The sequence below is a fragment of the Arvicanthis niloticus genome, chromosome 14 (assembly GCF_011762505.2).
Source record: "Arvicanthis niloticus isolate mArvNil1 chromosome 14, mArvNil1.pat.X, whole genome shotgun sequence".
Lineage (NCBI taxonomy): Eukaryota > Metazoa > Chordata > Mammalia > Rodentia > Muridae > Arvicanthis > Arvicanthis niloticus.
In genome coordinates this window covers 21062929-21079202 of record NC_047671.1, presented here as the reverse complement: position 1 = coordinate 21079202, position 16274 = coordinate 21062929, and the positions used below count along the sequence as shown (strand labels likewise).

General features: G+C 43.1%; 1 protein-coding gene across 4 annotated transcripts in view; it reads left to right on the top strand.

Moving 5' to 3' along the window:
- Ldlrad4 (low density lipoprotein receptor class A domain containing 4) overlaps positions 1 to 16274 on the top strand; it is a 320565-nt gene that overhangs the window by 120017 nt on the left and 184274 nt on the right. For all 4 annotated transcript variants that reach the window (XM_034517657.2, XM_034517660.2, XM_034517659.2 and 1 more), the window contains exon 3: positions 8857 to 9311. In XM_034517657.2, the coding sequence (XP_034373548.1) occupies positions 9272 to 9311 (40 nt within the window). In that variant the 5' untranslated portion in view covers positions 8857 to 9271. The remainder of the gene's footprint in view (positions 1 to 8856; positions 9312 to 16274) is intronic.

Sequence of the window (16274 nt, the reverse complement as noted above, 5' to 3'; positions counted from 1 at the left end):
GACTTCTCTGATCTTCCAGGGTCTGTGTGGAAGCACAGGTGTTCTTCACGACAGATGCAGTTCACAGCTCCTCCACATTCAACTGTCCAGGAAAATATGAAACCATATCAATATTTCCCTTAAGACGTGTGGAGTCAGGGCGACTCATCAGCTGGTTCAGTGTGACAAGGTTTCTCATAGATGTAGCATTCCTTATTGCAAGTACTGGCCAGTGAGAGCTCATTTGTTACACTCTTGGGCCCACTTGCTGCTGGTGTCGGCTCTGGAGCCAACCTCAGACAATACCATTGTGTGTTGTAGCATCTGGTTAACCATTCATGTCTGTGGACTTCTGTGATCTGAGTAAGTTGTTCTATCAATGCAGGCTGACTTGGTTTTAGACCTTGGTATGAGCTTCGCCCATTGAATTTCAAGCCTTTCTCTTAGAAGACGAAACAAGAGATGATATTGAGGTTTTGTATGAGAATCCACACTTCTCTCAGATGGATGAAGAATGGTGTGTTATTAATTTCATATTTCTTCTTCTGACTTCTATAAATGATAAAAAAAAAAAAAACCCAGCAGAGTGATTGAATGGGAGTGAAAGTTCTAAGAGGAAAGGCCTCACTGTGTGCACCGTGTTCTTCCCAGTGCTGAGCAAGACTTGGCCTGATTTTTTTTCTTAATAGGCATTTGGGTTCTCATGAGTCTTTCTGCCAGAAGACAAGCTGTTAAGTAACCGTGAGGGATTGTGTGTATGTGTGTGTGTGTGTGTGTGTGCACATGAATTAGAGAGAGAGAGAAAGAGAGAAGGAGGGAGGGGGGAGGGAGAGGGAAAAAGATTGAGTAAGTAGGTATGGGTCAGCATGTGCAACACAAAGACACACAGACACACACACACAGACACACACACACACACAGAGACACAGACACCCCCCCCCCCCACACCCAAACTTGTTGATTGAAATTATTTTGCCCTCCATGTTAGGTGGTTCTGTTCTCATGTCCTACTGGTATGCAGAGAAACACTGCGTTTATCACAGGCCAAGGCTGGGCCTTGCAAATGGTCAGAAGGCCTCTATCCTGGATAGCGTGAGTGTGTATGACTGGAAGTCAGATGGGCAATGTTAATGTGAGAATTTCATGGTCCTGTTTTACTCTTGTCTGTTCACCATGAGGCAGTGTGAGGAGGCTGTGGGGGTCGGGGAGCCTGGAGTGTGGGCTCTGGGACAGTCCTTCCCTGTTTGTCAGAGGAGGTTGGCAGGATGTCTGGACTGTATTGTTCCTTTCTTGGGTATTTGGGGAAGCTTGAGAAATGCACATGAAGGCCTTTAAAAAGCTAGTGTTTGACACAGACTGAGTCAAATAGGGAAGAGGAAGGAGAGAACACAGCAGCCTGCAGTAACGCTTCTGTCAGGAGATGCAAAACCACAGCTAAATTCTCTTCTAGGGCTGCTCTACGTTCTAATATTTTGGTATGCAAACATGAAAAAAAATGGATATCGAGAAGCTTTTTCCTTTTAAAGGCAAAATTCTCTCTCCTCTTCTTCCACATCCGTTCCTAACCCTTCCCACACATCTTCTCTAATTCTGTACCTTCTCCTCTGCTTTTTGCCCATTGTTAATTTTAGGTGACATGGGATGGTTTCGAGCTTTGGTTTTTGTCTATTGAGAATCTTAAAAAAAAAAAAAAAAAAAAAAAAAAAAAAAAGCCTCAAGATAACTTAAGTCAACTGACAAACCGTGAAATGAAAAGCATTTTGTATCCATCTGGGTTACGTATGGACTGGAGGTAAATGTATCTGGCCATTTTCCCTCCAAATCCTGGTTTATGTCATTGGCTGAGGTAGTGGGTAGTGACTGCAGGGCTGGGATTTCTTAGCAGTTACTAGGTCTCATACACATTTTCTGTTTAAATGTGTAAGAACTCGCAGGGCAGTTGTCATCCTTATTTGTCTGTTATGCCTGAAGTAACTGAGGCTGTCAGCTGGGGTGGGCATTAAGTAAGTGCAAAGTCACACTCACACTTGGAACGAGACAAACACAAAGTGGTCTGACCCAGAGCTTGTAATTCTGCTCTTTGACCCATCGTGTGTGAAACTTTTGTGTTTTAAATGGTGAAGGGTCCAGAGCCCACCCAGGATTGCTCCAGTGATCGAATCCTCATGGCTGAGGTAGTAGATTGGAAAAATGATCAGGGTATTAAAGACAGGATTCAGTGTAGTCCAGCTCGAGTTGACTGGGTACCTGCTGTATTCCAGTCTCCATGGTCAGTGCCAGAGATAGTTACAATATGTTCAGAAGCACCACTACCAGGGACAGATGTGACAGAAGAGCATGGGAAGCCTTGTGGGTAGAAACGTGGTTTGTTTGCTCACTTCTGTCTTCCCTGCACCTAGTATACTTTCTGGTCAAAGTAACGGCTCCCACAGATTGATGGTACAATACTCATTGTGTAGCCTTTGTGGTGTCTAGTAGCCTAGAGATCAGGATGTATTGTGGGCCAGTCATAGTTGTTCGTCATGGCCTGGTGTAAGCTTGTAGCAAGAGTGGCTTGTGGGTGGCGGGGCAGGGTGTCAAAATTGTTTTGTATAAATGACATATTAGTCCATATTCTCTTTTAGCCTTGTAAAGAGTGAGATACCTCCCTCATTCTTCTGGTGCAATGGTAACCCTTTCCTGACCTCTGGTTTGTCTAACATGCCCATTTTAAGACAATTTTATCTTAGGAAAATGTTTGTTGTGGATAAGGACTGTTTTCTAGGCTGGGGGTGGGAGCAGAGCTCTGAGTAGGTTGGGAGTGGGGGAGTTTCACACTGCCCCCTACTTGGCACCCACAGTCTAGGTGTTGGTGACAGGTCAGGTGATGTTTAGAGGAATCTTTACCTGAGGACTTTCTGACTCTTCAGCAAGCCCAGACCGTTTTCCTTGAGCCCGTATGTGAGCATTGTAGACATGCCCACATGGACAGTTTTGGCATCAGGAAGTAGAGAGCATGTCAATATTCCCTGGTTCCTAGTGAGCAGGTCTGTACTAGTATATAATCCGTGCCTCAGTCTCACAGGTCCCTCCCTCATTGGGCCGTCCTCCTCCTTGGTGTTCTGTGTGCATGTACAGAGCAAGTTGGAGTTTGGACCTGGATCCAAATCCCTGCCTCTGGCCCTGGCTTTGTATGCAACAACATACTAACTTTTGATTTGTTAGCACCTACCTTCTTTGAATCTCTCTGGGAGTATTCTCATCCATGACGTGAAGGGATCATGTAGATGGCTCCACGTGGCTTCCCCTGTGCCGAATCCTATGAGGCAGCCATTAGACTTAGCTCAATTCATAGAGGACAGGTTCTCTTTTTCTTTTACAAGTTGGATTGAGCATTAGACTGCACATTATTTATGTTTCCTCTAGCATCATGTTTGCCAAAGCAACATTCCGAGGAATATTGTAGTAATCGCTTTGCTTTCGTGTAGCTTAACTGTGTTTGAATCAGACTCTATATATTTAGCACTCACTCCCTGAACTGTCTGCCTAAAGCAGGCACTCCTTTATTCTGAAGCTATAACCAGCGCCTGTTGAGCTACCCCAAGCTTGGATAGCTTTGAGATTATAATACAAAAGCTACAATCTGTGTTTTAGCCCCAAGTCACGGAAATGAATAATCCCGTGAATAATTCCTCGCCTTGGGACTCAGCCTCCCCTAGTGGCTGGCACAAGCGTCTTTGGCCCAACACCTGTGCAGATCCTCTGTGATTGTGTACCACGTGCACTGCAGGCATGTTTGCCTTGTCCTCTTTGGCCAGGCACACAGCCACAGGGGAATATTCAGATTGGAAAGGATCTTGAATTTCACCTCCTCAGTTTACAGAGGAGGAAATGGGAGTCTAGACAGGGCAAGCGACTCGAGCAAGTCTGGGAAGTGGGGCTGGAATTCAGGAGTGGGACTTTCCCTGAGGCGCTTCCTGTGTTTTTCTTAATCAAGTCACACTTCTCTCTCCTCGCTCTCTTCCATCCTCTCTCTTCTCCCCTTGTCTTTCTTGTCTCTTTTCTCCATTCTCCTCTCCATCCCCTTCTTCTTCCTTCTCCTCCCCCTCCACCCTTTCCTTCCTCCCCTCTCCTCTCTAATCTTTACTTGGATTGGCCCTCGCTCAAGTTTCAACCATCTGCCCTTTGGGTACAAGAGCTAAGTAGGTTGGATAAGGAGCCCTTAGCTTTCTTTTCTGCACATATGCCTCAATAAAAATCCTTTGTCACGTTGGGTTTTAAAGGAACCAGTGTTCGATATATTCTGGTAATATCACGGTAGAATTCTCAAGTGTTTTTTCAGTCTAGTGACAGTGCCTCAGTTTGCCAAAGCTGAGAACCACCTCTTCATTTTTTTTTTTTTTTTTTTTTTTGGTGTTATTTTTCTTCCTGGAACTTTTCTGGTGGGCAGAGAGTGAGAGGTCATTAGACACAAGCCAGGTCCTGGACTCTGAGGCGCTGGATGGCTCGCAGCTTTCTGCTGCTTAGTCTAGCCGTCACCTAGGTAACCGACACTCTGCCAGCGAAACAGTCTGTCCACAGTGCAAGGAAATAAAAACACAACCGCAGTGTTGATTCTTTGTATGCTATATTTTTTTTTGAATGTTAACTTGATTTCGAAAGAAAGGATTTGCCACTTCTCTGTTGGGCTCTGGCCCCCATGCCCACTATGTGACCTTCCTGCTTCCTGGACTGCATATCTGTTTTTATCACGTATTTCTGTGGGGGTGGGGGTGGCAGAAAAGCTAAAAGAAAAATGAAGTTAGGTTTTCGTTCTTGAATGAGTCCCAGGAGGACTGTATTTTCACATGAGTTTTTATGAACAGCTACCAAGGCAGACTTATTCTCTAACTTTTTTGGTTCGGTTTTGGGAGTGTTTATGTTTTTAAAAATGTCCCTTCCTGTGGGGGTGGTTTCCATTGAGTGTTCTCTATTTCCTTAGTTACTGTTGCTCTGTTATGGACGGCCTTCAAGACGTTTTTCAAGTGCAGTATTAAATTAATTTATTTCCTGGTTAGTCCTTTTCATCTTTCCAGGATAAATAGAACACCAGAGCAGGCATGAATTTGTCTGTGTCTCTCTCTCTGTCTCCCTCTGTCTCTCTCTGTCTCTGTCTCTCTCTGTCTCTCTCTCTCTCTGTGTCTCTCTCTCTCTGTCTCTCTCTCTCTCTCTCTCTCTCTCTCTCTGTCTCTCTCTCTCTCTCTCTTTCTATAGAGGGTGTGAGCTCGCATGTGTGGCTCAGGCTGAGCCTGTGACCTTTTGTACTTGGTGAGTTTCCTCCCTCCTTGACTATTATTAATATCATCAAGCTTAAGGCATTTAGGTTTAAAGAACTACCCCAGGTTCGGAAGCTGGGGAGAACAGGAGGACACGAGATGTGTGTAAGTTGGGGTTCTCCAACACATTGGACATTGGGCTGGTTACCCTCTGTAGGACAGACTTCCCTTTCTCTGTAGTCTTGATAAGTAACTCTTGCTAACTACACGTTGTAGTTTAGAGGACTTCAAGTCAACAGCTTCTAAAGATCTTTACTGGATAAGACACTCTGTGAAGTGTGACCACTGGAGCCCCTCATGCCTTCTGTCATCTTTGCTAGGGAGCAGAATTTCCTCCCCCACCCCCATATGCCAGAGGATCAGAGCTAAGCAGAGCTGAAGACTGCTTCTCCACCTGGTGCACAGCATTTGTAAGTTCAAGGCTCGCAGCTAGGCTTATATAACAGATGTTTGCTGGACCTGACTATGGGCACCATTTTCCTTGTATGAGGAACAGTACTCAAGAAGCATTGTGTTAAAGAAACAATTGCCTGCATTCAGTTAAATCTTCATTCAGTGAGTGTCTCTTCACTGGGCACCTGTCAGGCAGGCAGTGCTGTGTGTGCTGAGGAAGTTTGGAGACTCAAATAGTCAATGCCCTTGTCCTCATGACACTTAGAGTGTGGTGGGAGACGTGTGTGCTCTGTGCTCAGGACCCCCGTGTGAAGTACTGGGAAGCCAGATGACAGGCTGGAGCCAGGCTCTGATCTCCTTATAGGTATTTTTTTCATATACTCTCAGCTGTTAGTAAATCTTCTCTGTTATAAAGCTTTCTATTCATGTCTTCAGGCTATTCTTTATAAATAAATACATAATAAATTGTATATTTAATTTATATTAAAGAATATATAATTTATTATATATTTATAATATATAGATATTCTCTATATATTACAAATATAATACATACATTATACAATATATAACATACATTATATATGAAAATATATTATATAATAAATATACATTATATACTTAATATATAATATACAATTTACTATATATAACATAATAAATATATTATGCATGGAAAATAAACACATGTAATTATGTTTATTATATATTATATATTTATTATACAATATAATAAATTATATATTCATTATATAAAATTTATTACATATAATTAAATATATTATGTACATAAAATAAATATATGTAATATATTCTGTTATATAAAGAATGCATCTTTATATATATTTATTTTGTCTCTATATTTATATATTTGTTTTGTTTTGATTTTCCTGATACATATTTCCTGATCCTGGATATTTTTTCTTGGTCCGAGGAACATGTGGGTCTCCCTGTCATTGTATAGTTTGTCTTTTTTCCTCTACTGAATATCTCAATAATATACAAGACAGTCTTACTTTAATGTAAGCCCACTTATTAATTTTGCCTTTTGCTTTCTATGCTTCTGGGACATATAAAACAAAACAAAAGGCAATATTAACAAATGCTAAGTGTTTCACAGTAATACCTTTGTTCCATTCGGGATTGATGTTTCCGTGTGGTGAGAGACCTGGGTGTAGGTTCTTTTGTCTGAATGTGGCTCTCTGGGCTCCTCTGTACCTTTTATTGAAGAGACTGTTTTTTCCTTCAGTGTATGTTTTTGTGCCTTTGTTAAAGATGAGTTGGCTGTAACCATGTGCTTGACTGAACCCTGGGTTCTCCCTTCTGCTGTGTAGGTCAGTGTGCTATTTCATATTGGTGCTGTGCTGCTTTGCTGTAAGTGTGAAGTTTGTCTTGATGGCTCATGGTTTTTTGCTCACAATTGCTTTGCAGTTGAACTCAGGATTTAAAAAAAAAAAAAGATTTGATTTTCGTGTGTGTATGTGTGTGTGTGTGTGTGTGTCCATGTATGTGTGTGTGTCTGTGTGAGTGTGTGTGTATGTATCATGGGTTTGTGCATATCCAAAGAAGTCTGAAGAGAGAATTGGTTACCTTGATGCTGTGGTTACAGGCAGCTGTGAGCAACAATGTGGGAGCTGAGAACTGAACTTGGGTGTCTTGGAAGAACAGCCAGTCCTTTCAACTGTTGAGCCATCTCTCCAGCCTTGGATTTAGAATCTGTATGGTGGTTACATATGGATTTAGAATTATTTTTTTTATCTCTAGGAGTAATAATGTTGGTATTTTCATGGGTATTATATTTAATCTATACATCATGTTGGACAGTATGATATTTTAACAATGGTAATTCTTCTAATCCATGGACATGGTCATTTTTCTGTGAGTGTGTGTGTCCACTTCGATATGCTTCACTAGAGTTTTGCAACTTTACACTGTAGAGATTACTTACTTTCTTTGTTGAATATATTGCTGCATGTGAGGCCCACACTCCGAAGCCAGGAGCAGAGGAGGGTCACAAAGGCTGGGAGTCAAGGGTTGGGAGTGTGGAGAGATGCGAGGAGCTTCAGGCACATAAAGCACACTTAATTCACCAGTCCAGGGGTCACCAGGCAAGTAGCTGCTGGCTGGCACACAGGCACATGGTGCCACACATGGGCCACACACAGGCAGGCATAAGCACAAACACAGATTGGTACACAGGCCACGTGGAAGTAGACAAACACATGCACAGACAGACGTACAGGCAGGCTGGTAAAGATGGAGGTGAGAAGCTTAGGTCTCTGACCTCAAGGCCATATTTATACAGAATTCACACAAAATGACACTCTGTGAGGAATAGTTACATAGCAGAGTACATCACTGTTTACTTTTGGGGTTCCCCAGACACGTGGCGTCAGTCATTTTATGCTGACCCATGGTTTACCAGATGTCCACAGCAGCTTCCTCTTGTCTAAACATAGCTGGCCCTTGCTGCTTTCTGTTCTCAATATAAGTTTTCTCCTCTTCCTCTCCTTCCCCTCCCCTCCCCTACCCCTCCCCTCCCCACCCCTCCCCTCCCCATCCCCATCCCCTCCCCTCCCCCTTCCCTTCCCCTCCCCCTCCCCTTCCCATCCCCTCTCCCGTTCTCTCCTGTCCTCTCCTGTCCTCCCCTCTCCTCCCTCCTCTCCTCTCCTTCTCTTTCCTTTTCTTTCTTTTCCTTTTCCTTTATTCCTTCCTCTCATTCTTCTTCCTTCTCCTGTTTCTTGTAGTCAGTGTGAGTTGGAATATTTTTATTTCTTTCTCAGTGATTTTACTTTGATGTTTAAAAATCGCCCTTATTTTTATAAAGTGCTCATATTTTCGCTGTCAACTTTATTAACTTTATCAGTTCTAGCAATCTTTGGTAGAATATCTGTGCTTTTCTGTTTATAAAAACCCAGGTATCAGCAAACAAGGACAGTTTGAGTTCATTTCTGAATTAGACACTTTGGTATTTTTCTCTAACCTTTTTTTTTCTCCAGCTAGAATCTCCGATGTTGTATTGAGTGAGAGCAGTGTTGGTGGATGTGCTGGTCTTGTTCTAAGTCTTAGATAAAAGTGTTTCAGCCTTTCCCATTGGCAAGTATGTACTGGCATGCCCAGCCAGCCAGTCTATTGATCTTCATGGTCCCCAAGGTTCTTAAGAAAGTGACTTCTTTCTTTGTAATTTCAGCAAGAACAGAAGCAAAGCAGAGAACAGCAGATCAGAGAAGACTGAGATCCCTTGGCGAGGCTGGAAGATGTTGGCTGCTGTGAGCCTGAGGAGCCCTTCCTTTTGAGGTGGGAGAGCCACTTTTGGCAGGACAGCTTCTCCATTCCTGACCTCACCATGGCTTCAACTCTCTGGCTGGATGGTTGATGTGACTGTGTGTCCCACATGCCGTCGGACTGCGTGACATCCAGGTAGTGCCTGCTGCTCACAGGGTGTGGGAGCACAGCCAGTGGGCATCAGATGCCCCCAAAAGCTGGACCAGCAGAGTGATGGACTTGGACAGGCTAAGATGGAAGTGACCTGAGGCCTCACCCAGGCAGTTTCTTCACAACAGGACAGCTTAAGAATTGAAACACAGGCTTGTCTGGGGAGCAGTATGCCGGAAGCTGGTTTTCAGGCCACAAATGCGTTCACAGGTGAGAGCACTTGCCACTTAATTGGGAGGCTTTGATTTCACTGTTAGGTCGTGGGTAACAAAATAGCAAACAACTGTATATAGCACGGAGGGGTGTCTAAACTTATAATCTGAACGCTATTCAGAGTTAAGGGTTCAGGCTGCCATGGTGACGGATTTTGACGAAATAATAATATACTTCGCCTTCTCTAAATAGGCTGTATCATTAGCAGAACAAAGCATTAGTAATTTTTAAAAGAAGGGATAAGAAAGCTCTCCAAGGGGAAATGTATTGCTGATGAGTAGTGACCTTTCCCTTTCCATCTTTCCTTTCCATTCTCAATTTTATCTGTGCGTTAATGCCGTGGTGGGGCCACGGTGGCTGAGATAACTTTGCACTTAGGATCACATGCTTGCAAATGAGCAACCAGATATGAGGATTTACTGTCGATTTCCCCTGCTGGCCATCAGTTTGCACATTTTACAAGGAACTGCTGTGCTGGGCTAGTGCTGGGACCACGACCTGAGATAATGTAGTGACCTTGGACGCTGAATTCTGGCTCTTTTCTGATTCACTTAGCATCCAGCAGGAAATGACTTCCTCTGCTGGGCTTGTGGTTCCTTGTTTATTGGGGAAAAAAAATATAGATTATAGAGATAATGTTTTTATGTTAAAAAGAATCTTCTGGAATGGAGGAAAATATTTTCACGTAAAAAAGAGCCCCTTTTTGTTTGTGTGTTTTGCTTTGAAGGAAAGATGAGAGAAGTAGTTGGAGTGTGACTGTGTCGCTGTCCCTGTGAATCTTAAACTGTTGCTTTTCAAATTTTGTATCTCGAGTAGGTCAGGTTGTTGAGGTGCCTGGGCAAAAGGGGTCAAGGCTTGGCATTGAGAGCCACAAGGACCCTTTCCTGGCTGGTCTCAGCTTCTTGACAAGACCTTCAGTTCCTTTCCATCTCTCTGTGAATGAATTGCTCTGGGGCTCCGCTGTTCCACTCTGAGGGAGGCTAAGAACACCGGCATGAGATGTTGAGCCCACAGAGTTCTGTTGTAGAGTCAGGGGGCCAGGCTCAGCCCTGTCTGCTCCCCATTCTCACTGTGAGAACATGGGTTAACTCTAAAGACCTCAGCATCCTTGGATGTAACCTGGAGACCTGAAGTAAAAGCGCTTCTGTCTGGAGCGATGATGGGGGTAGGTGAGGTTGTCCTCAAATGATCATGACTAAAAAGACATTTAAGCATTCACTCAGATGACACAGAACAAAGCTGAGCTCTTGAGAGTCCTCTCCATCGGCTTAGGCGGCAACCCTGACCTTCTAATTATTGCTTAGCTCATAGACCTTCAGTTGTTTTGGTTTTAAAAACCTGCTTATTTGTGGATGTCGTTTCCCTTCCTGTGGAGGGTAGTGACTTTGTCACCTAGCCTCCTTGATACCCAGAAGGCAACTAAGGATGGAAGGTGTGTAGAGAGACACATGTCAAGAGGGTCCTAAGAGCAGTTCTGAGAAGAAGAGAGCACAAGAATAGAAACGGGAGAGAAACTGGGACGAGGGAAAGCCTGGCTCCATCACCCCAGCCTAGTTCCTGCAATGGCCCAAAGGCTGTCTCTGCTTTCAAGGATGTGAACAGTTCCTGCAGCTGCCACTTCCTTCCTGACTCCTGAGGCTGTTTCCATGCCTGCCTTGCCATCCTACACAAGTCACTGCTGGTTCCTCGTGGTCTCCACTTAGGCACATCCAGCCCTCCAGAATCCTCCACCCCAAGGACAAAGGAAGACTGATCAACCTGGGGTTCTGCGTGAAGCAACAAGCAGAGGCCCCACATTCTGCCTGGAGGATACCCGATGGGTAACACAGGGCTTTTCAGACATTGAGGCCCATGTAAATGATGGCTGTGACTGTCATGTCCCATTGTGTCTGCCCCCGGTAGCTCCCTCCACCCACCACAGCCCTGCTCTGTCCAGGCTCTTGCAGCTCCTCCCTACGTCACATTTTCTTATCTCATCCTTTTCTCCAGAACCTGATTTCTTTATCTTTTTATTGCTTCCTAGTTGTGTTGCCCTGCTTCAATAACAATCACTTGGAACACTTGGGCATGGAACGCAGGTCATCAGACTTGGTGGCAAACTGCCTTTGCTTACTGAGTCATCTTGGCAGCCTTCGGCGATCTTTTCAAAGCTAGCTATATATTGGGCTCACTGGGGAAACAGACAGCTACCTGGGTTTTGCCTTCAGAGATTAGAATTTAGTTATTCTCTGCATCACCTAAATCTGCTAAATCGGGACCTTTATCCTAACAAGACCTCTGATTTTTGTATATATAAAAGACTGTGCACAAAAGCCAGGTCCATACAGATTTCAAGAAAGACCAACGGTGTATTAGGAGAGTTAGTTTCAAACAAAGGTGTGGCATTTGTTTGTACCTTTCTTAACTAATCTTCTTGTTATAAGATGCTATTAGGTGTCTAATATTATTTATGGTAAAACATTCAAGATGATGAGATTTTTTTAAAGCTTCCCCACATTTCTGGGAAGCAACTAGTGATAAAAATAAAGGTTAATTTCAACTCTCAACTAATAAGATCTAGAGTCACCTGGAAGATGGGCCTCTGGAGATGCTTGTGTGTGGGGATTATATTGATTGAAGTGAGAAGATTCACTGTGGATGGCACCATTCCCTGGGCTAGGACTCAGTACTGTATATAAAGGATCTCAGCACCAGCATCCATCCCTCTCTGCTTCTTGACTACGAATATCGTGTAATTGTCTGCCTCAAGTTTCTGCAGCTGTGATTCCTCTGTTACAGTGGACTGTACACACGGATATAATCTGTGAGCCAAAATAAGACCTTTTCCCCTTTAGTTGCTTTTGTTAGGAAGTTTTAATCATAACATCAGGGAAAGCAGCTAAGACAGAAAATTGGTAGTGAGAAATGGGGTCTTTGCTATAGTGAACTTCATGATTCTCAGGGAGGAATGTGAAGGGATTGGGCTGTTACAAACCGTAACATACTGCAGAGTTTATGAGTGGATCTTGGAAGGCAATAATGTCAAGAAATTGGAATTGTAGAGCCTGCCTTGTAAGGTGTTAGAGGTGAACAAAGACTGTCGGGAACTGAGATGGAGCCATTCATGTGATTTTAAAGATTACATTTATTTATTTGCATGCATGTTTATGTGTGGTCAACATGGGTGCCATGGATGCGTGTAGAGGTCAAAGGACAACTTGGTGAAGTTGGGTTTCTCCTACCTGTTAAGTCCTGGGGGACCCAATTTAGGTTGTCAGTCTTGATTGCAAACACATCTACTCACTATACCATCTCACCAGCCTCCATGTGCAATGTTTTCTGCAAAGAATCTGATTTCATTCTGTGCCTTGAGAACCTGAGTGAAGTTGAATTTTAGAATGTTGGACTAACTTGTGTGGCAGAAGAAATCTGGAGACAGGGTAAGATTCAGGCCAGTACTGAGAAAGCAGCTGTGATAAAGAGGTCAGTTCTGTGGAAGAGAAGCCTGAACTGCATGAGGACAATAAGAAAGGCCAACAGGTCCACTCTGTGGAGATTCAAATTCATCTGAAGGAAGGTGGCCTAAATGCAGTATGAAATGAACTGGGGGTGAAGGTTATGATATAAAATTGTGTTGGTAGTCAAGTGGACCCCAGGTAGAATTATGGTTAATTTCAGTTGTCACTTGGTGAGGGTTAGGGTTGAGTGTGTGGGGGTGGGGTGCGGTTAGGATTAGGGTTAGGGGTAGGGAACTGGATGGAATTACCTTGATTAGATTTATTGAGGTGGATAGACCCATCTACTGTAGGTGATGTCATACTCTGGGCCAGGATCTAGTACTGTGTATAAATGACATCAGGAACTGACATTCATGTCTCTTCTTGACCGTGGATGCCATGTAACCAGATGCCTCAGTCTCCTGCTGCCGTGCCTGCCATGTTGTGATGGACTGTACTCTTGAACCATGAGCAAAAATGAATCCATTCTCCCTTAAGTTGCTTTTGTTACAGCATCCTATCAAGTACTAGGAAAAGTAACTAAGAAACGGCTGTCCGGGAGGGATTCCTCCTTGGCTCAGCATCTTCGATGCCTCTCCTCTCCTCTTTGGTTGTGTCACTTGTGAGAGTTTCAATAACATAGGATGGAAGGGATATGTGTTCTTTTGTGTTTCATGAGCAATGGAATGAAGCTGTTATCCAAGAAGGCAAGAGAAGGCTGTTGCTGACCTTTTTAGTTGGTTTCATTCTTTTTAGTTTTATTCCACATATCCCATATGCTACTGGATTTGAAGGTAGCAGCAACTTTATTTTGTTGTTGCTGTTTTTTTTTTTTTAAAAAACCCAAATTTCGATTTTACCACTGAAGACCCAGGAGCCAGGTGGTATAGTGAAAGCTTGTTAACGCATAGAGGCAGAGAAAGCACCGAGCTGACCTTCGTACTCCACTGATATCTCAGAAGGAAGAAGCTCCTCCTCCTTTTCCTTCTCCATGCTGTTTTAAATACTCTTCAAATCAAAGTCCCTCCTATCTCTCTTTCTCTCTTTTTATGTTCACTCCCTGTCAATTGCTTGATTGCTCTGCCTCTTGACTCAAGGTTGACTTTATTTAATCCTGATTACAGCAAGCTCTTGGATTAAAGATGTGTGCCAGGGCTGAGCCACACCACAACAAGAAACAGGTTTTTCCAGTTTACCATCTGGGGGTGGGGGGTTGTTTGCAATGTGATCTGGCAACACTTGGCTAATTGTCCGAGTTACTAGGAAACAATGTTGCTTCAAATGTTGCCTTATTCAAGGCATCTGTCCTTAGCTTTAAATCTTGCTTGGGAGCAAGGAAAAATCACTATGCCGTTAGCCACACCTCAACTTACAAAATTTGTCACCTTAACACTTTTGAATCGACATTTGGAGGCTAAAGCTCAGTAGACTGCAGAGTGGCTGTGGGAAGAGCGGGTGGCTGTGCAGCTGTGTTTGGATAGGAAGGCATGGCTTGTGTGTGAAATTGAAGATGGCAAAAATGTAGGAGCCTTTTTGCTTTTCCCCACCAAGTGGTTGGAAGTCACCTCTTCCATCTTTTGTTTCAGGTGAATGGAGCTCTACCCACAGAAGCACATCACCCTCTCAATGGTGTTTTTTTTTGGGGGGGAGGGGGGTTTATCTTTGTACATAGGAATTGATATATTGTTTTTAATGTTCTCAGGACATATTGATTAATTATCTTAGCTGCTTAGATGATACTTTGTAGCAAAAACAACACAAAATAAAAAAACAAAAAACTCCATTAGACTGGATGATTTTGTGTGTCAGCTTGACAGAAGAGTCATCAGAGAGGAAAGAGCCTCAGATGAGAAAATGCCTCCGTGAAATCCAGCTGTAAGGCATTTTCTCAATTAGTGAACAATGGGGGGGGGGACCCCCGCTCATGGTGGGTGGCAACTCCTGGCCTGGTGTCCTGAGTTCTATAAGAAAGCAGGCTGAGGAAGCCAAGGGAAGCAAGCCAGTAAGCAGCACCCCTCCATGGCTTCTATATCAGCTCCTGCTTCCAGGTTCCAGTCCTGCCTGAGTTTCTGTCCTGACTTCCTCCAAGAATCTCTCAAGTGTAAGCTAAATAAGCCCTTTCCTCCCCAACTTGTCTTTTCATTATGGTGTTTCATGGAAGCAATAGAAACTCTAAGAAAGTTTGTAAGTAACATCTGCTCATTGTAAGAATATTTGGAAAGCCACAGACAAGTCAAGAAAAGAAAATGAGTTACAGATGTATGTTCGTACAGACGTGTGCATGTGCTATGTAAGTTTTCTTTGTGTTGACATTCTAACTTAGAGTCTTTCAATCTTTGTCCTTGAGCAAACTTCTTTATAGAGATCTGTGTTTATAATGCTTGTTCAATTTTATAAGTGGATTATTTTTAGTATTACACTATGAACATTTTCTTCATAAATATGCTTTTAAATTACTGCATAATATCCTTTGTATATTTGATTTTAAAAATCATATCCCTTTTGTTGAATATACATACCTTTTACCTTGATGAATATCGTCATACATAAAGGCTCTTCCATTGACTTATTTCCTTAGGATAAGCCCCTAAGACGGAATTAAGGGTCTAAAGTAGTGAAATTTATTAACGCTTAAGATGCAATTTCCAAAGAGCTTTGGTTAATCCTTACTTTTGAGGCTGTGCTAACATCAGTTTGAGTTGCCAGCTACTTGTTTATAGCCAGCATGTTCTAAATCAGTGGTCTCATCTCCAACATTCAGCTGAGATGGAGAACCTCTTCTCTGCCTCCCACATACATACAAGAAACTCTGGAACATGCTGCTCTACAGGCAGACCCAAATCTGCAAGTGAGGTTGATCGTCTCCATGTTTAGTAATGTGGGCTGGTTAAAAACTTAGGTGGTCTTAATTATACTGTTTTGATTCTTCCTGGTGGCCTTTATTCCCAGCTGTAGTTTGTTGAGGCAATGGCGTATTGATGTAGATAATAAACTCCTGGAAGATAAGACGTTGTGGTAAAAACAAAGACCTGGTGCCTCTGGGGAGAGAGAAATAGAAGTTTAGGCTGTGTCAGCTCTATTTTAGACTTCCTGGTACTGTTAGAGATGTCATGAAGCTTATTATAGTTTGGAGGGAGTTGATAATCATCCTGCCAAGGTTGAGAATATGTGTCTCCTCTGCCTCTGATACCACACTTAGATACCTCAGAAGTGTTGCACAATTTTTATAAGCTTAGACTATTTCAGGGATAAGAAGAAACTCATTTCACCATAGAAAGTTATGCAAGAGGGTCAGCAATAGCAAGGCCTTTTCATGTTTATTTTACCCATAAGTAGGATGAGACTCAATTTTGTCTTTGGGTGGTTGAAGGGAAGCCCTTTATAGGTGCTTGTGGCCATATGTGCTTAGCTACTACTGCCCAAAGGGAAAGAACCCCAAACTGAGGAGTTGGTGTATCATCTCCTCTTCTCTATTGTCTCTTGA